The sequence below is a fragment of the Chiloscyllium plagiosum genome, unplaced genomic scaffold, assembly GCF_037043375.1.
Source record: "Chiloscyllium plagiosum isolate Xiang-an unplaced genomic scaffold, Cpla_swu_hap1 HiC_scaffold_22, whole genome shotgun sequence".
In the NCBI taxonomy this organism is placed as follows: Eukaryota; Metazoa; Chordata; class Chondrichthyes; order Orectolobiformes; family Hemiscylliidae; genus Chiloscyllium; species Chiloscyllium plagiosum.
Window position 1 is genome coordinate 30,329,429 of NW_028270160.1, and position 20,668 is coordinate 30,350,096.

Genomic DNA, 20,668 nt, shown 5'->3' on the forward strand with positions numbered 1-20,668 from the left:
TTCAATAACTTTAGACCCTGATTATACCTTTCCATGCTTTGTTGTCATCCCCACACATGATCCAGTTATGACATGGATTGCTTTTAGCACAGGCCTATTCTCAGGCCTATTGTCACACTGCATGGGGTTGCTTTCAGCATAGCCTATTCATTGTCTCCTACTCTCAGTTATCACGATCATTTATTCAGCTTCTCTTCAGGGCAGACCTACTATCAATAATTCCCTCATTTACATATCCCTTTCATATCTCTGTTTGTCTGGGTTCCATCTCCACCTATCCACTCTCAACTTTCCTAATCCCATCCCCAACATCATCTTCAGCATAAGTACCATGTTTTTCCTGGCTGCAATTAGTTCTGATGAATAGTCACCAGACATGAAATGTTGACTTTGCTTTCTACCCGTAGATGCTATCAGACCTGTTGAGTTTCACCAGCAATTTCTGTTTTTGTTCCAGCATCTGTAGTTTTTTGTTTTATTCTTGTATAGGCTGCTCTCTTGTCAGCTTCAGAATATACTGTAGTAAGAAACTGTCCTGAAAACATTCTATGAATCCTTCATCAAGGCTAATTTTACCCACTTGATTTATCCAGACAATATGTTGGTTAAATCTCCCAGGATTAAGGAGTGGCATTTCCGACCAGTCCTCATTATTTCTCCCTCTGTAGTTATTGCTCGGGGATCTACATACCGTTTCCATGAATGACTTCTTGTCTTTATTATTGCTCATTTCTATCCACATCTCATTTTCCTGAAGTTGAGTTATCCAGCTCTATTGTGTTAATACCATTAACAAACAGAATCAATCCTCTAACCTTTTCCTACTTTCCTCTTATTCCTAATTGCCTTGTAGACTTCAAGGTTCAGATCCCATCCATGTCATAATGCACCATTGTCTCTGTGGTGGTTACCAGATTGTATTATTCATTTCTATTTGCACTCTCATTTTATCTGGTTTGCTGCAAGTGCTCTGTGTATTTAGATACATAACCTTTAGTTTCATCCTTTAAATTTTTTTGTAAATTCTAGTCTTATTTGTTCATTGACCCTTGGATTCATAAGCTCTATCTCTTCTGTCATAGTCTGTTTATCGTTTACTATATTAATACCTTGCTGTTTGGCCTTGACTCTACTCTTCCATTTACCACATCTTCCCAAAGTTGATCCCTTGCTCCACTACTCAGTTTTTAATCCTATCTACTTCCCTCATTATGCAGTTCACAAAACCATCAGCCTCAGAATGGTTCAGATGTAGTCTGTCCCATTGGTACAGATCCCTCTTTCCCTGATGTTATTGCCAGGACCCCACAAACCAGAACCCAATATTCTCACTTCAATCGTTGAGCCATGCATTTATCTCTTTAATCTGATTTGTCCCATATCAATTTGCATGTAGCTCAAGTAAGAATGCAGAAGTTATGACCTTTGAGGTTCTGCTTCTTAACTTGGAACCCAGCTTGGAACCTCCTTCTTTGTTCTGTCTATGTCATTGGTACCCTAATGTACTACAATTACTGGGTAATCCCTCTCAAACTGCACATTCCTTTCCAGTGCTGAACTGATGGCCTGAACCCTGACAATGGACAGCAAAACAGCCCAACTGGATTCATGCTTTTTGCTGTAGAGAATGGTGTCAATCCCCCTCACTGAACTGTCCCCGACAACCACAAAGTGAAAGTGCCCTATTCTTTTCTTACTCTCCTGGGTTGAATGGCTTCCTGTACCATGATTAGAGACTAAAAAAAAATGTAGATGCTGGAATCCAAGGTACACAAGCAGGAGGCTGGGAAAACATAGCAAGCCAGGCAATGTCAAGAGGTGGAGAAGTCAACATTTCGTGTGTAATGCTTCTTCAGGACTGGGGTTGGGTGTAAGAGGAGCTGCAGATAAAGAGGGTGGGTGCGGTGGGAGGGCTGGGGTGGTGAGGTGTGGTAAGTATAGGTGAATACAGGTAGAGTTTTCAACCTGAGTGGTCAATGAAAGGGATGAATCTGATTGGTAGCTGCAAGGGTCCCAATGCTATGATCGGGACCCTTGCAGCCTCATCCACTCTGCAGCCCTGGATCTCATCATGACAAGCTGAAAGACTCTCAAATCTGATGGATAATTGCAAAGTTTGAGACTCCTGTGTTCTATACTCTTGGTCTCCTTACATGGCCAATTCACAATCCTACTCACCTGTCCCTGAACACTGACGAAATTAGATGACCCAACTCTAGGAGGTGTGATAGCCTCATCGTGCAAAAATAATCCAGGTTACTGTTGCCCAGTATAATCCTGTTGGTTACTTGTTGTGGATCAAAATGACATCCAGGAACTCTCATCTGCTACTCTGTGGCACATCATCTCTTCTATCATCCATTAAGATATTCACTCTATTATGATGCTCTATATATATTTAATTAAGAGGAGAAAGTGAGCACTGCAGATGCTGGAGATCACAGTTGAAAAGTGTGGCTCTGGCAAAGCACAGCAGGTCAGGCAGCATCCAAGAAGCAGGCGAGTCAATGTTTCTGACATAAGCCCTTCATTGGGAATACACTTTATGAACTTTACCACCAATTTGTATATTATATTAAAAATTACAATTAGGAAAGATTTTAACCACTTATCAGAGATTCACCAAACAGCTAACTCTGTTTGCAAGAATAGAGCAAGAACTAATTCCAACCAGCTCTACTCTACCTCTATCTCTAACTGCCTATTTCAGAGTTCTGCGCCTCTGAGCCACGTCACTGCACATGCTAAGAATAGAAAAGTTGAAGGTGAGCACATTTTATTTCACCAATACACAGTCTTGAAACTCTGGATAAAAACTGTGAGTGTCATGATAACTCAATCTTTTATCACACTTTGCCCACAAGTTGCTTTTTTACTGTCTGCAGTTCCCAGATCTAATAAAAACAAGGCTCAATGTCTGATATCAGAGGCATGCAGATTTCTAAGCCATGTAAGAGTCTGAGCCATTTTAATGGCCATAGGTTTTGTCAAAGAGAAGGGATTTTAAGGAACGTTTAACGGAAGAAGGAGTTGGACAGGACTGAAGATTAGGGATGTAGTTTTGGAGTGTAGCACCAGCATCCTGGTCACTATTAGAAATGTAAAAAATAAGAACAGGAGGAAACCTTTCGATCTTCAATCCTGCTCTGCTACTCAATATGATCATGGCTGACTATCTAATTCAGTATCATTTCCTGCATTCTCTTTGTACCCTCTGATCCTGTTAGCCCAATGAACTACATCTAACTTCTTGGAAACATACAATGTGTTTGTCTCAATTGCTTTCTGTGGCAGAGAATTCCACAGGCTCACCACTCTTTAGGTGAAGAAATTTCTCCCCATGTTAGCTCTAAATGGTCTACCTACGTCTGCAGTATCTCATTAGTCATTGTCTGCCAGTCAGAAAAAAAGACTTGCTTACTACCACTCCTTGTTTTCTGTATGTCAACCATTTCTTTGACCGGGTCAATACACAAGCCCCAATTCCGTGCTCAAAATGTGTTGCTGGAAAAGGAGCAGGAGAATCGATGTTTCGGGCATGAGCCCTTCTTCAGGAATAATTCTGTGCTCTACAGTTTTATATGCTAATCGCTTATCTCTTACAAAGACAATGCAAATTGTTCATCCAAGTTACCTAAAATAAACTGGACAATAGGAATGTGTTAGGTAACACGTTATTTATTGTTTTACTGGTAAAAGTAAAAAGCAATTTCAAAACAGAAATTTTCTTGCATTTCAAGATCATTCATGATTCAACAATTAATTTCAAACATTGTCTTTTGTTCCACTGAACCACTGTGGCAATATCAGGGGCACTGCACATTTGTAAATTATTTTTATTCATTTCAACAGAATGACAGTAGCATTCATAAAGCACATTAGAAGCATACAGTTTTAAACATCCCAAATTTTAACTATAATCATTAAACATTTTGACTTACTATCAAGGTGTACATATGAAATAAAATTGTTACGTGATTAGTAAACAAAGTTTTAAATTTAATCATTTTGTAATTGTTTACATTAACCACTCCACAGACAAGAATCAAAGAGCAGAATTTCATATATTCTGTTCTGTTGATTGTTTTGCTGAGAATTATGCCTCATAGCTATTGATAAGAATATCCTCTCTGAAGTTTCATGTCTAGGTCTAGTTTCGTGATGACTAATAAATGAATGAAGCCACAGCATCAAAGATAAGGAAATGGATAATCAAAATTAATAGTTATCTTCTAAGTTGTGTGTGTTTTTTTGCCAGTTCTGCAAGATAAAGAATTATATGTTAAAATGATTTGATAACTATTTTGAGTTTTCAGCTATTTAATTCCAATATAATACTATCCAATATAGTAATGATGCCAATTTCTAATAATATCAAATAATTACATACTACATGTTTAGCAGGTGAGAGTTATAGTGCAATAAAACACAAATCAATATTGCACACACTGCAAATTTGTGTTTTCAGTTTGCTCCACTTCTTTAGAACGTAGAAATTAAACAGGTGTACTTCTGAGGAATTAATGCAAGATGCCAAAGTAAAATATGAACAAATGGTGAATAAAGCATTAATTCAGCATTTGCAATCAGTGGAAAGTGAAACAAAAGGGAATATTTGGCAAATATGTCCAAAATGTATTAAAGTTCACTTAAAACTGGATTTAAACATAGTGAATGAAAACCTTGGTTGGTTCATAATGAGGCTTTGAATCTAGTCCCACCTGTTAAACCATTTTCCTTCTGTTCTAAGTTGAACTGTATTGAAGTTTAACTTACTGTTTTACATTGGCAGAGAATAGTAATTTGCGGTAAAGCCGTAATCAGTTCCAAAATGATCAGCTTTAAAATAAATTGTCACGTTATTGGATGATGATATAAATGATAGTTCTGATCCACTGCATCTTTTTGCGATCAGGGGGGAGCTTTTTGAAGGCCCATCAAAAATCATAATATAATCAGTTTTGCAACCTGATGAATCTTCCAGCCTGTGGAGGGAATGATCATATATTCAAAATATATTTCAAAGTATTCCTTTTGTGTATTCCATGTGATGCATTTTTTTCATAAACGATGTTACACATATACATGCAAGTACAAATACTATGAAGGGACATTGGATATTCACCTACAATATAAAGTTCAAGAAATACAAATTTCCTGTGCATGAACACATAGGAATTTAGTTCATCAACTTAGTAAATCTCAGCAGGTCTGCCAGCAACTGTGGAGAGAAAGCAGAGTTAATGCTTTGGGTCCAGTGGCTCTTCTTCTGAACAGACCTTTCTGCCAGACCTGCAATTTCTGCAATTTTTCCAGCAATTTCTGATTTTATTTATGATTTCCAGCATTCATGGTTCTTTGGATTTTTTTTTTCAGTTTTCGAAACAAGTGGAGAAATATCACTTCCTCACAACATAAGGATTCCAAAAATTGTGCTAACACCAAGGATCCAAAACATCAAATAAAAAAGCTTCAACATTCACCACACAAGAATACTAAAAACATCAAAGTGACTATATTTATTCTTCCTTTTATACCAGACCCCTGCCACACTTTAAACTTTATACCTATATTCATGTGTGTTTTTTGTTGCAATTTATTATTTTACTCAGTGTTAGCAACTAATAAAATTCTTCCTTCTTTCTCTCTCTCTCAAGAAAACCTTGCAATCCACTCATTCTGATCCAGGGAACTATATTCTAATTGATGTGTAATATAGCTGTGTGCTAAAAAGAATTAAAATCTTTGTTGCTGTCCACTGAGGGGGATTGATTAAAGAAAATGATTCACCCCTCCTCAGCTGGTCATAACAAGAGATTTCTTTCTTTACTTGGATAACATTAACATTCCATATGGACTAAGTTTTTGACTTGAATAACACTGAGATGTTGAATTGTTTTTTAGCTGATAGGAACCAGTGAGAAACTGAATTGGCTTAAAGGATTTCATCTGTTATAGCACTTGAGCGGTGTGTTTCCCTTCCTGAAAATTTGACATTATACATAGTGTTCTTATTGTGTTAAGGGCTTTGATTTAAATGTATTCTCCTGGAGTACTGACACTTATTAACTGAAACCAAAAGAAATTGTTACTGACACTTCTAACATTAACTACAATTAAAATGTGCAAATGGATTCACTTACCTAATTTCACTGAAATCCAACCTTATTCTTTGATTATTGTGCACATGTATAAGCCAAATGCATTCCACATTATTTTCATATTGGAGTGGATAACTGGGGCTGGAAAAAGATCCATTCTCAGCCATTAAAAGCCCTCCACACTCCACTCCAGCTAGGAACAACAATACAGATAGTTCACTTAGAATAATTTCACTTCCATACTTTGCCCAAGGATGTTAATTCTCACCACAAAAATCATATTCTTATACCTCACTGAACTCGCTGGTATTCTTATCTATGATTTCACAATGTATGCTGAGACCCTGTGTTGGACAATGTAACATACTTTTCTAACGTTCATGCATTTGCAAGCTCTGCTGAGTCCATTGTGTGTAGATAATTGTATTATTGTTTTAAGAGCTGGATATAGTAATGTGCTAGGGACTAGAATGAAACCACATGATCAACTGAGAAAAATGTGATGTAACAATGAGCACCTTTTTGAAGATTGAAGGAAATTATAGCCAGTTCTGTAAGCATGATGGGACATGAAGCCAATTCTGTGGAAAGCTAGTTAAGAACATAACTTGTAAAACTGAATGATCTTCATAGTGGTGCTTAATAACACCACTAAGGTTATAAGGAAAGGGACAGGACGGAAATAAAGCCATAATGAGAACAATGCTTCACAGGGTTGTTGAGAACATGAAAGGAAAATTTGCAGGCTGGTAAAGCTTTGTTCATTTACAAGGATATGTGATGTAAATAGTAAAATAGTCAACAACTGCACTGTAAAATATTATAATGAATTAGAGTCAGAGTCATAGCGATGTACAGCACGGAAACAGACCTTCAGTCCAACTCATCCATGCCAACCAGATATCCTAACCTAATCTTGTTCCATTTGACAGCACATGTGAGAATTCGGAATATAAATTGTCATGCTGACTGTTTCAGTGAGAAATCTTGGTGAACTTCATACCAAGTGAAACTCCAGCGTATGCTTGACTAAACTCTTCATTCCTGAAGAAGGGCTTATGCCCGAAACATCGATTCTCCTGTTCCTTGGATGCTGCCTGACCTGCTGCGCTTTTCCAGCAACACATTTTCAGCTCTAAACTCTTTAGCCCAAGATTTGAAGTAGCTGCTTTAAACCACTACAACAGTATTAGAATTGAAAATGGTAAGAAATATTATGTTAAATATTGTGTATGTTGCCTGAGAGGGTGGTGGAGGCTGGTATTGTCAAAATGTTTACAAGGCATGGAATGAGCACTTTAAATGCCAGGGCATAGTAGGCATTGGACCAAGTGCAGGTAAATGGGATTACTGTAGTTTGGAGTTTGTTGGCCAACATAATGAGCCAAAGGGCCTGTTTCCATGCTATAGGACTGTATGAAGTTATGAGAAATTTATTAAATGGGAAATGATAAAGGAATTGTGACAGGAAGAGATTAAAGTACAAATTTAATAGTAAATCAACAGATACGGCAAGAGGTTACAAAAATAATAAAATGCATGTAGCATTCAAAACAAAATAGATGAGCTGATAGCACAAGTATAAATAACTAAATTCAATCTGACAGCCAATACAGAAACATGGACGCAGCATGACATTAATTGGGAATTGAATATTGAAGGGTATAGGAAATTTAGGAAGTATAGGAAGCAATGATAAGGCAGAGGGTTAGAATTGCTAATTAGTCATGGTATTAGCACAGTAGATATACCTTAAATTTAGGAAACCATGGTATAGAAGCAGTTTAGGCAGAAATGAGAAGTAATAAAGGCAAGATGTCATCTGTGGGAGTGATATGCAGGTATCATAATAGTAACCACATAGTAGGGTGGAGTATAAAGGCAAAACTAATGGAGCTTGTCAGAAATATATGGTAATGATCATGGGGGATTTTATAGACTGTATACACTGGAAAAATCAGGAGACTTAATATAACTGAGAAAAGAAGTTCATTGAATATTGTTTTGGGATAGTTTCTTAGAGTAGCATATTCTGAAGCCAACCAAAGAGAAGACTATACTAGATCTCCTATGTGTAATGAGATACAATAAATAAATTACCTGATAGTGAAGGCACTCTAACATAGCCGAGATGGTAATATAATTAAAGTTTACATTTAGTTTGAGGGAGAGAGGAGTGAGACAAAGATTAGTATTTTAAAATTAACTAAGAGAAATTATGAGAGCATGAAAACAGAGCTGATTAAAGTTAAGGAACAAGTCAATAAAGATGAAGTGGTTGATATTTAAAGGAATATTACAGAATACATATCTGCTGACATTCAGAAGACTAAGGCGTGACTTGGTTGAAACAAGCAAGATCCTGAATGGTCTTAAAAGTGTTGACGTGAAAAAGATGCTTCCTCTTATGGGAAAACCTAGAACAGAGGCTCGGTATTTAGGAATAAGAGCTGACCATTTAAGACAGAGATGAGGAGCTTTTGATTTTCTCACAGAGGGTCATGAGTCTTTGAAATTCTCTTCTCAAAAAGGAGGTGGAAAATGAATCATTGAATATGCTAAGGCAGAGATGGAGAGTTTCTTGATAAGAAGGGATGCAAAAGGATATTGTAAGTAAGGAGGAGAAATGTGACGTGATCTTACTGAATGGCAGAACAGGTTTAAGGGGTTGAGTAGCATGTGTCTGCTCCATGTTCATATGTGCACATGCCATGTGCAGTCTAGCCAAAGCATGCTCAGGTTAGAATGTATACAAAGTTATAGCCTGAACTATTAAATCAACCTCTTTCAGACTGTCAAGTGAATTGAATCTCAACCTGTGTTACTACCAAATACACAAGGATTTTGAAAATCAGGACAGGAAGCCTGGTTGATTTTTGTCGTTTAGCCCAATGATTCTCTTTGAGAATGGTTATATTCTCCTAGGGGCATGATTCAACAAGCATGAGTTAGCTTCTAGCACTTGATTCATTATTTGAGTATGCCCACACCGTAAGTAATTTTGAAGGTCACACCTTACAGCTAAACCTATACCCTGGAATGAGATTACTGTGGAGAAATGATAGATGTTGCCATTCTCACACCTTCTCCCAAATGCTCTCAGCTGATTTTGCCAGAAACAAAGAGGATCCAAGATATCCATATAAGTTGACAGCAGCATCACTATGGAGCCAGGAGGTAGGCCCCAAGAGCTACCTCAGATACTAAAAAAACTGAACCCACACTGTTGGCATTTTTCTGCACTACACTCTTAGTCAATTGAGCTAACTAGTCTATGTATTCTTTTTGTGATAGTTTGACAGAACTGGACTGGCCCTTTCAGTGAACAGTTCAGAGTCAACCATGTTGATATGGACCTGAAGCCCCATATGGACCAGACTCTGTGAGGATAATATGTTTCCTTCCTTACAGACAAGGCAATCCATATGATTGGCATTTATCCATCACCTTAAATATTCAGTCCCTCCACCAATGCACACAGTGGTAGCAGCACGTGTCATATACGAGATACACTGAGCAACTCACCAATGCTCCTTCAAAAGCATATTCCAAATGTAGAAACTTTACAAACTAAAAGGCCAGGGGAATGAATGGAAACAATAACTGTTCCCCTCAAAGCCATACATTATTCTGATATGCAACTTCCTTCATGAAATCAATATGGGTGTTTTTATACCAGATGGAAAACAGTGGTAGAAGATTACAGATCCTCAGCTCCTTCTCAAGGGTAATTACATTGGCCAACAAATGCTGGTCTTGCCAGCGATACTCAGTAAAGTTCGTAGACACTTCTAATAATACTCTCCCTTATAAGTTTCAGATTTATTTAAAACTGAGTTCAAATTCACAAAGTGCCATGTTGAGTTCTTACTCACATCTCTAACTTCTTATCTGAACCTTAGGGATTACTAGGTAACTAGCATAACCAAGACACCACCATACATTGAACTAGAGTAGAAATTAGGATCTCATTTAGTCATTGAACTAGGCAGACAGAAGTTTTTTTAATATAAATGAAAACAGCAGCCTTCTTTATATAATGTCATTTTAGAATTAGCATTAGAATCAAGGTTATTGTCACATGTACTCAAGTGCAGGATACATGGGCACAGTAAAAAGTGACAAAGTCACCATTTCCAGTGCCAGCTTAGGTACAAAAAAATGACTAGACACAAAATCTTAAGTATAAGTTAGAAAAATAAAGAAAAAGTAAATAATTTCAGCATTCTGGTTGTTCTAAATCAGGGAGTCCGTGCTGGGCTTTCTCAAGCCCAGGAGTCTGCCCTGGACTACACTTCAAGGTTGGAAGTCTGCATTTGGCTTCCTCAAAGTCTTTTACTGAGCTTTGTAGCGATCGGCAATGATAGAACAAGGATTAGGAGCAGAAAATAAAAAACATGCAGAGCAGTGGCAGTGGAAACTTGATTCAAAAGATCACCCATCTGTTTTTTTCGAAGAAGGATCTGGGAAGTAAATGTTCCCCGAAGTTTACAGGAAGAAAAAAAGTGAACTTCATTTTTAATAATTTCTTCACTTAACTTACAAGTTAAATATTTGGTAATTAAATTGAACTTACTTGAAAAATACTTGATGGAAGTCTTTTCCTTAATACTTTATAGCTCTTTGAAACTAGTCATCCATTATGAATCATTTCCCTTCCATGCTAATCTAAGTTGCATTGAGCAAGATGCAAAATATACCAGTCTTACCTGGCATGGAGATATAATATGCAGCAAAGCCCCGTCTCGCAATGCTGAATGCAGATTGAAAATGAACAGTCATTCTGTTGAATGATGATGTAAATATAGCGTCAGCTTTTCGACATGTTCTTCCAAGCAAAGCATCATTTATTGAAGGTCCGTCATAAATCTCAATATAATCAAGTTTGCAATTCATTGCAGTTATCACACTGTAGACAGAATCATGACAGATTGAAAATGTATTTGGAATTAATTTTTCATTATTAGAATTTTTCATAAACCCTTGCAAGTCATTCAAACATCATTAAGAGATGTGGAGGTGCCAGTGTTGGACTGGGGTGGACAAAGTTAAAAATCACACAACATCAGGTTATAGTCCAACAGGTTTACTTGGAAGTACGAGCTTTTGGAGCGCTGTTCCTTCATTAGGTAGCTGTGGCGCAGGATCATATGGCACAAAATTTGTAGCAAAAGATTACAGTGTCATGCAACTGAAACAAAATATTGAACAAACCTACATTGCTGTTAAGTCTTTCATTTTTTAGAATGGCTTGCAGGTTTTGGTTCATTAATATGTAAATCCCAGAACTTTTTTTTAGTCACATTCTCGAGATAATTTAAGGTTTTATAAAAAAAGGTGACATCTCAGTTCAGACAATGCATTAAAGGTGTGAGATTAGAGTCTGTCTGTATCCCAATCTTGTGTCAGACTGGTTCTATTTCCAAAGTAGGAATTTATAAAATGTTACATGGTTGACTGCCTACATTGACTGCCTGCAGGTTGTGTGCTTTTTGAGCAAAAATAGAATGTATCTGCAAATACAATTCTGCAAATGCAAATTCACACTATAGACTTATATCTGTGTGTGCGTGCATGTGAGAGGGAGAGAGAGTGTGTTTGTGTATGAGTGTGATTTTGAGTGCACATGAGAGTGTGTGTTTGCGTGTGTGTATGCTTGGTAGAGTGTGTAAATTTGGAAAATCTGCCACTTTACCATAAGATATCATGACAGGACTTGCAAGCAGTTATCTATAAACCCACCATTATGTCCCTCTGAAAAATATGAAAGCAGAAAGACTGTGGACATTATCTCAAGTGCTGATTTGATGTATAGCTGATTTGACTTTACATTATTAAACAGAAGCTGATAACTACTTTTCTTCTTATTCATCTCTAGCTAGGGGTTATCTCGCTGAGCATGAGTCAATATCTGTCCTTCCCTGCCTCATTTAAGAAGTCTCAACACTGTATTGATTAATTTTCCAAATTTAACTAACACTGAGTTGTTGAGCTAGCATTTTGCTAGTTAGGTGAACTGAGTGACAACTGGATAGCAAAATGTTCATGTAGTGCATCATACAGATGAATGGCTTTCAATTCTGAAAATTTAACATAACATGCCAGTGACAAAACCAAAGATATAAAACATCTTTTTGTGGGGAAGACTTCAGTTTGAAAATGCACAACTGGATGAGCATTTAATTGAATTGATGACATTTAATTGAATACATCATAGAACAGAATCATAGAATCTCTATTCAGCCCATCCAGTTCACACTGACCCTCTGAAGAGCATCCCACCCAGACCTACCACACATACACACCAAATCATATCCCTGTACTCTGCGTTCCCTATGCCACCTAGCCTGCACATCCCTGGACAATATGGGCAATTTTGCATGCTCAATCCACCTAACCTGCACATCTTTGGACTGTGGGAGGAAACCTGAGCACCTGGAGAAAATGCACGCAAAAACAGGTAGAACATGCATGGTGGCTCAGTGGTTAGCACTGCTGCCGCATTGTGCCAGGGACCTAGGTTCAGTTCCAGCCTTGGGTGACTGTCTGTGTGGAGTTTGCACATTCTCCCTGTGTCTGCTCCAGTTAGGTGAACTGACCATGCCAAATTGTCCATAGTGTCCAGGGATGTGTCAGTTAGGTGCATTAATCAGGAGTAAATATAGGGTAGGGGAATGGGTCTGGGTGGGTTACTCTTTGGAGGGTCAGTGTGGACTTGTTGGGCCAAAGGGACTGTTTCCACACTGTAGGGACTCTAATTCCACACAGACACTTGCCCAAGGGTGGAATTGAACCTGGGTCCCAGTGTTGTGAGGCAGCTGTGCTAAATTTGACAATAGATACTTTTGGACTTATACATAAATAAAATTTGTAAGTTGACACTGTTACTTACTTAATGTCAGTGAAATTCAACATTATTTTTTGATTATTGCCCACATGTATGTACCAGGTGCATTGTGCATTATTTGGATAATTTTCTGGGTAATTGGGGCTGGTAAAATGTCCACTGTCACCTCTCAGAATCCCTCCACATGATGCTTCTCCATCTATTAACAATGAAGAAATGAGTGACAATTAAACTCTGCTTTTTCTTCTCTTTCAATAATTTTGCTGCTTTCTTTCTGCTAAGGATTTACAGTTGAGCTTTGACATCTCTCCCCTATGGCATATATAGTGGAAAAAAGGCATTTAATCAAGCAGGAGGAGAATGCCATATTTCTGCTTCCACCCTGACAAGCTCTTGGTGGAAAGGTCGATGGACGGCCATGTATGAGTTATTGAGTAATTATATGATACATTCAATCACCTCTAAGTGATGCCTACTATCACCGAAGAAATTGTGAAAACAAATTGACAAATAAGTGGACACTGATTGTATTCAAGTCCCAATTAGAATGTTTCTTCAATCAGTTTATAATAGAGGTTTTCACAGGCTAAGATTATTCCCAAAAGTCAGCTTCACTTTCGGTAATTTCCAATTTGAATGATGAGGAGGATGTAGCTACTGCAGGCAGGGGGCAATGAAAGCCATTCCATCTGTTCCCTCATTTACTCACACAAAAAGCAACAAGCTAAATTTTGGATGCAACGGGTGTATATTTTGGATAGATTTTTGACACTAATGGTAGATCTGAATGGTATTGGGATGGTTCACAAAATGGCAGTTTCTGGGTTTCTCGCTTCTATTCCCAGTTCTGGGATTTTTCACAGGGATAGGAAAGGGGTCATGTTGGTTATGTAATTGCAGGGAACTCAATGCTTCCAACATGCTGGCAGGAATAGGACATTATTTCCATCTGCAATTTTTCAATGAAGGAGCCAGCATGTTGGCAAAGCCTCCTATTAAGAGCATACGTGAATCTAGGTGAGCTATGCCATAGAGGTGAGAACCACATCACAGGTAATATTTTAATGCATATCTCATCTAATCCTTTGCAATCTCTGCTGTGGAGTGGGCTGTATATTTTAGGTGGTGAACGTCAACATTTATGGTTTTGCATCATAATTTCATTGGGGCATGAAAGCATATTATCGAGTAATGTCAAATACAGTATTAGTCACATTTCTCAGAGATCCATTAAAGATACATGGAGAGAAGGGGAATGGAAATTCCATTATGCCTTCCAACTGGACTGGTGCAGAAATCAGGAAGCCATTATTTCAGTGCCTTTTGCTGAGGAGTGCCCACTAACGTAGGAAATTGACTGATCATGAACAGCTTTGTCCCACTTTCCCGGGAGATCTGATGCAGAGTCTCCAATTTCTCCAACTGCAGAAGCTAAGAAATAAGTGAGCCACAGATGTAACAGTGAAATAATGGGTGAACATGTCTAATGAGAATAAGTATTATGGAATTCTTTGGAACTTTTATTTGCGACGGTTGTTTGGAACTTGTTAATCATACAGATTAAGTCACAAACCTTGCATTCTCATATACATTTTATTGAACGAGAGAAGCAATTTATCACACATACTGTCCGTCAATGGCTTTGGGTAATAATATGCTGTAAGTCATGACTTGTTCCATCATTATCACATGTAAATAAAATGGTCATGCTACTCGATGATGAACTAAATATGCTGTTTGATGAAGTACATTCTTTTTTGAAATCAAAGGAGAATATATTGAAGGCCTATTAAATATAGCAGTAAAATCTTTTGAGCAACTTGTTGAAAATTCTATGTTGTGGAGAGAATGATCATAGATTGTAACGTATTCTGTAGTGAAACATTTTTCATTATCAAATTGCTTCATAAAAATATATTGGAATATTTTATTGTCTACAATTGCCCAATTCTGACTGGTTTCTCTCTATTTCTAAACTTTTTAAAAATGGTTTCCTAATCATCTTAAATTTTTTTTCAATTTTATAACATTTGTTTTCAAATTGGTTCTAAAGGAATTTCCACTCCTCTTAAGAAGAGCAAAGCTGGAAAAAACTGTAACTTTTCTGCCAATTACATGAGGGGATCTGTGGAAAATTAATTTCAAACCAACTATTCCTTCTTTCCCCATGAAAATGTGACTCAAGTAACAATTAATCAGGAAGATAGATTGGAGTTTTATGATGACGTCTCATTCATATTTATGATGTTATGCTGAGGTGGATAAAGTCAGAAGTCACATGAGAGCAGATTAAAGTCCAACAGGTTTATTTGAAAGCACAAGCTTCCAGAGCACTGCTCCTTCGTCGGGTGAAGTGATGTCTAACTTTGATATTTATGACTTGATTTTAGAGGATTAGAGAGAGATTGAAATTTGTTTATCTTTCTATCCATCCGAAAACTATATGGTTGCAGAGATCAGTAGTTTGAGTAATACAAAATTTGAATGCTGATTAATTATACCCAGCCTTTTCTGATGGAAAGAAGTTGAGTTATGCTCAACCAATGAGTAAACACTGGCCAAAGGAGAACTGACCACGTGCATCTCTCAGGTGCATTTTTCCTTGAAATTTAGTCAAATGCAGATCTCAGTGATGGTTCCTTTTCACTGACAAGCCAGAGACAATGGGGAGAGCTTCAATTTAATAGCCGAAGACAATTGGTGCCTCATAAGTGAATTCATCAAAATTAGTTATTTTTCAATAGATACCTCTGACATAATCTAAGGTTAACATTTGTAAGTGGATATATTATCACTTACTAAGGTTAGTGAAATTCACACTTATTCTTTTGTTATTGTCTTTTTATATGTATGAGAAGCATTCTGCATTATTTGGATAATTAGGACTGGTAAATGATCCATTATTCTAACAAGGTACATTCTGCAATCTCCTTGATCTAATAACAATGAAAAAAGACATTTTAAAAATCTGCTTTTCTCTCTATTCAAACAATTTCACCTCTCCTGAGGATTTTCATTTATGTAATTTTAAAGGTTATTCTTGTACCACATGCAACTATCAGAAAATCCCTACACTGTGGAAACTGGCCATTAGGCCCAACAGGTCCACACCAACCCACCGAAGAGTAACCCACCCAGAATCATTCCTCTATATTTACCCCTAACCTACACATCCCTGAACATTATGGGCAATTTAGCATAGCCAATTCACCTAACCTGCACATTGTGGGAAGAAACTGGAGAACCTGGAGTAAATCCATGCAGACACGGCGAGATAAATAGACAGTTGCCCAAGCCTGGAATCAAATCCAAGTCCCAGTTACTGTGAGGCAGCAGTGCTTACCACTGAGCCTACGTGTTGACATCATTACATACACATCAAGTGCTGATATATCCGGGTGTTTTGGGTCTTCAATACAGGTACTGAAGGACATAGGGGGCCAACCAAGTCTGCTATGCCAATCAATAGAATCATGGCTAATCTTGGGCATCAATCTCATTTTCCCATTGGTTAATTCCATGAGAGATCAGTGATTGAACTAATCCAGCTTTAAAACAAAATTCAACAATGGAGCATCCACAATGCTTTTGGGCAGATAACTGCAGAGATTCACAACCCTTCTTATTTCTTCTTATCTCAGTCCTGAATAATTGTCCCATCATCCTGAGACTGTGGGAGTCCTTGTCTTTTTCATTCCATGACGAGCAGAAACTATTTCTCAGCATTTAGACTCACAGAATCAGAGAGACGTACAGCATGGAAACAGACCCTTCAGTCGAACCCGTCCATGCCGACCAGATATCCCAACCCAATCAAGTCTCACCTCCAGCACCCGGCCCATATCCCTCCAAACCTTTCCTATACATATACCCATCCAGATGCCTTTTAAATGTTACATTTGTATTAGCCTCCACCACTTCCTCCAGGTAAAAACAAGGACTGCAGATGCTGGAAACCAGGTAGTCACGGAGGGAATGATCTTTGCAGAAAGCGGAAATGGTTGGAAAGGGAAATATATCCCTGGTGGTGGGGTCCGTTTGGAGGTGGCGGAAATGTCGTTGGATGATGTGGTTTATGCGAAGGTTGATAGGGTGCAAGGTGAGCACCAGGGGGGTTCTGTCCTTGTTATGGTTGGAGGGGTGGAGTTTGAGGGCGGAGGTGCAAGATGTGGACGAGATGCATTGGAGGGCATCTTTAACCACGAAGGAAGGGAAATTGCAATCTCTAAAGAAGGAGGCCATCTGGTGTGTTCCCTTTATGACTACCTGGTCAGGTCCACGCCCCCCAACAACCCACCCTCCCTTCCTGGCACCCTCCCCTGCCACCGCAGGAATTGCAAAACCTGCGCCCACATTTCCCCCCTCACCTCCTTCCAAGGCCCGAAAGGAGCCTTCCACATTCATCAAAGTTTTACCTGCACATCCACCAATATCATTTATTGTATCCGTTGCTCCTGATGTGGTCTCCTGTACATTGGGAAGACTGGACGTCTCCTAGCAGAGCGCTTTAGGGAACATCTCCGGGACATCCGCATCAATCAACCCCACCGCCCTGTGGCCCAACATTTCAACTCCCCCTCCCACTCTGCTGAGGACATGCAGGTCCTGGGCCTCCTCCACCACCGCTCCCTCACCACCTGACGCCTGGAGGAAGAACGCCTCATCTTCCACCTCGGAACACTTCAACCCCAGGGCATCAATGTGGACTTCACCAGTTTCCTCATTTCCCCTTCCCCCACCTCACCCCAGTTCCAAACTTCCAGCTCAGCACTGTCTCCATGACTTGTCCTAACTGCCTATCTTCCTTTCCACCCATCCACTCCACCCTCCTCTCTGACCTATCACCTTCATCCCCATTCACCCATTGTAGACTTTGCTACCTTCCCCCACCCTCCTCACTGACCTATCACCTCCATCCCCACCCCCATTCACCTATTGTACTCTATGCTACTCTCTCCCCACCCCCACCACCCTCTCATTTATCTCTTCACTCTGCAGGCACCCCACCTCTATTCCTGATGAAGGGCTTTTGCCCGAAATGTCAATTTTCCTGCTCCTCGGATGGTGCCTGACCTGCTGTGCTTTTCCAGCATCACACTAATCTAGACTCCACCACTTCCTCTGGCAGCTCATTCCATACATGCACCACTCTCTGCATGAAAATGTTGCTCCTTAGGTCTCTTTTATATCTTTCCCCTCTCACCCTGAACCTATGCCCTCTAGTTCTCGACTCTCCCATCCCAGGGAAAAGACTTTGTCTAATTATCCTTTCCATGCCCCTCACGATTTTATAAACCTGTATGAGGTCACCCTTCAGCCTCTGACGCTCCAGGGAAAACAGCCCAATCTGCTCGGCCTCTCCCTACAGCTCAAATCCTCCAATCCTGGCAACATTCTTGTAAATCTTTTCTGAACCCTTTCAAGTTTCGCAAATTCTTCTGAAAGGAAGGAGACCAGAATTACACACAATATTCCAAAAGTGGCCTAACCAATGTCCTGTACACTCACAATATGACCTTCCAACTCCTGTACTCAATACTCTGACCAATAAGGGAAAGCATACCAAACACTTCTTCACTATCCCATCTACCTGCAACCCTACTTTCAAGGAGCTATGTACCTGCACTCCAAGGTCTCTTTGTTCAGCAACACTCCCTGGGATCTTACCATTAAGTGTTTAAGTCCTGCTAAGATTTGCTTTCCCAAAATGCAGCATCTCACATTTATCTGAATTAAACTCCATCTGCCACTCCTCAGCCCATTGGTCCATCTGATCAAGATCCTGTTGTAATCTGAGGTAACCTTCTTCGCTGTCCACTATACCTCCAATTTTGGTGTCATTTACCCTATCAAGCCCCATCAGAATTTCATTGAGATTGCTTCTCATCATTCTAATTTCTGGAGAAGGGTCAGTGAATTCAACATGCTGTTTTTCTCTCCACAGGTGCTCCCATACATGCTGAGATTCTCTAGCAATTTCTGTTTGAAGAAATTAACTTTAATGAAAACCTGTTGAAAAATTTGTGCTGTAGCTTGGAAACACCTTTTGGTTTTGTAACATATTTAGAAAATCTGAGTAGGTAAGACAGCAGAACAAGGGACTGGTTCTGTTACTTTCTCCGGGGCAGCCACTCAACGGACAGTTTAGCTAAGTTAGTTTTGTTAACAGGAAACTCACAGATGTATTCTATTTGATTAGTACACTAGAAAGAATGAAAACCGCAGCAACAATGTCATATAAATATTTTGAAAACCTTCTAGGACCAGGAATGAGAGTGTTTTTGGTTCTGGAATATTAAAATGATAGTGTGAATAAATTGAGGCAGAGATGGAAATAATTATAGTGCATCTACCACAGAGAGATTAGGTGGTGAAGAACTGTTATAAAATTTAGATAGGATATAACGCCACCTTCCAGAGATGTTTCAGAGTTACGTAACCAAATGGCTGAAATATAAATTATTATGTAATGATAAATGAGAGAAAACATTGTCAGCTCTATCTTTTATTGATATAGAAAGTATTTCACCGATCAATCAAAAGTCTATCAATTTAACTCTGGAAGTTTTGATCAAATATGGGAGAAAGTTAAACTTATTCTGGAAAACCACATCATTGGACCAAATCAAAGTATGTGGTGTTCTCAACAAGCTTAATGGACTCACTGAGTGATCTTTAAAATTCTCATTTATTGTGTCTGAGCAGAAGGATTACATTCAGTCCACTGGGCCTTTTTGTGGTGCAGTGGCACTGTCCCTATCCCTGGACCAGGGAGGCCTGCGTTCAAGTCCCACCTGCTCCAGAAGTGTTTAATAATGGCTCTGAACAGATTGGAAAAAATGTTACATTCAGAACATTAGTTGCTGAATGTAACCTAAATATTGTTCTCATCCCTTAAAGAAAATGTTTTTGCAGTGACCGAAGGAAGAATTTTAGTACTAACGCAGATGATTTATTTTTAACTTAGAATATATTTAAATAATATAAAAAGTCCCAGATAAGAATAAATTAACAGTCCCAAAATTCCAAATCATCCAAGTTCATCCATTCTCTTTGATTTGCTAACAAAGGATATTACAACAGATGTTGCAAAACAGAAATAAAAACAAGTGCAGAAGACACATAGCAAGTTCAGCACAGTCTGTGGTGAGATACACAGAGTTATTAATTCTGATCAAGGTTATTACTGTTAATGGAGTAAATTTACATTTTTCAATATTGTTGCTTTATTTTTTGTCTGCATTTGAATAAGAGAATCAGTTGCTTTACCTGATCTTGATTCTGGTCTCCAATTCACTGAAAATATTAAAGTATAAATGAACATTCAGAAATAATAAACAAGTAAGGATAATGCTCTGCATATTACATGATTAACTGCCATGATAAAATCTTTCAACCGAGTACATCTTGGAGCAACACACCTCTCCAAGATATTGCTCCTTCAGCACAAGAACATAAAGATAATAGAAAGAGAAACAAGAGTAGACCACATAGCCCATTGAGCTTGCTGGGTCATTCAGTACAATCATGGCTGATCTTGACCTTCAACTTCACTTTGCAATGTGCTCTCCACATCCCATGATTCCTTCAGGAAACAAAGAGTTGACTACTCCGCTTAAATGTTTCAACAATGGAGCATCCATAATCTTTTGGCTAGACAGTTGCAAAGATTCATGCAGTTTGGGTAAAGTAAATTCTCCTCATCCCTGATCTAAATGAT

The 20,668-nt window shown here is 38.6% G+C and overlaps 1 protein-coding gene across 1 annotated transcript in view; it reads right to left on the minus strand.

Annotated features, from left to right (window-relative positions):
* Positions 1 to 3,681: 3,681 nt before the first annotated feature.
* LOC122561394 (cubilin-like) overlaps positions 3,682 to 20,668 on the minus strand; it is a 129,728-nt gene continuing 112,741 nt past the window's right edge. Inside the window, exons 27-32 of the mRNA XM_087999264.1 lie at positions 20,218 to 20,244; positions 12,994 to 13,147; positions 10,811 to 11,010; positions 6,144 to 6,294; positions 4,777 to 4,985; positions 3,682 to 4,260 (exon numbers count right to left, since the gene is read on the minus strand). Coding sequence (XP_087855390.1) covers positions 4,781 to 4,985; positions 6,144 to 6,294; positions 10,811 to 11,010; positions 12,994 to 13,147; positions 20,218 to 20,244 — 737 coding nt within the window. The 3' untranslated portion in view covers positions 3,682 to 4,260; positions 4,777 to 4,780. The remainder of the gene's footprint in view (positions 4,261 to 4,776; positions 4,986 to 6,143; positions 6,295 to 10,810; positions 11,011 to 12,993; positions 13,148 to 20,217; positions 20,245 to 20,668) is intronic.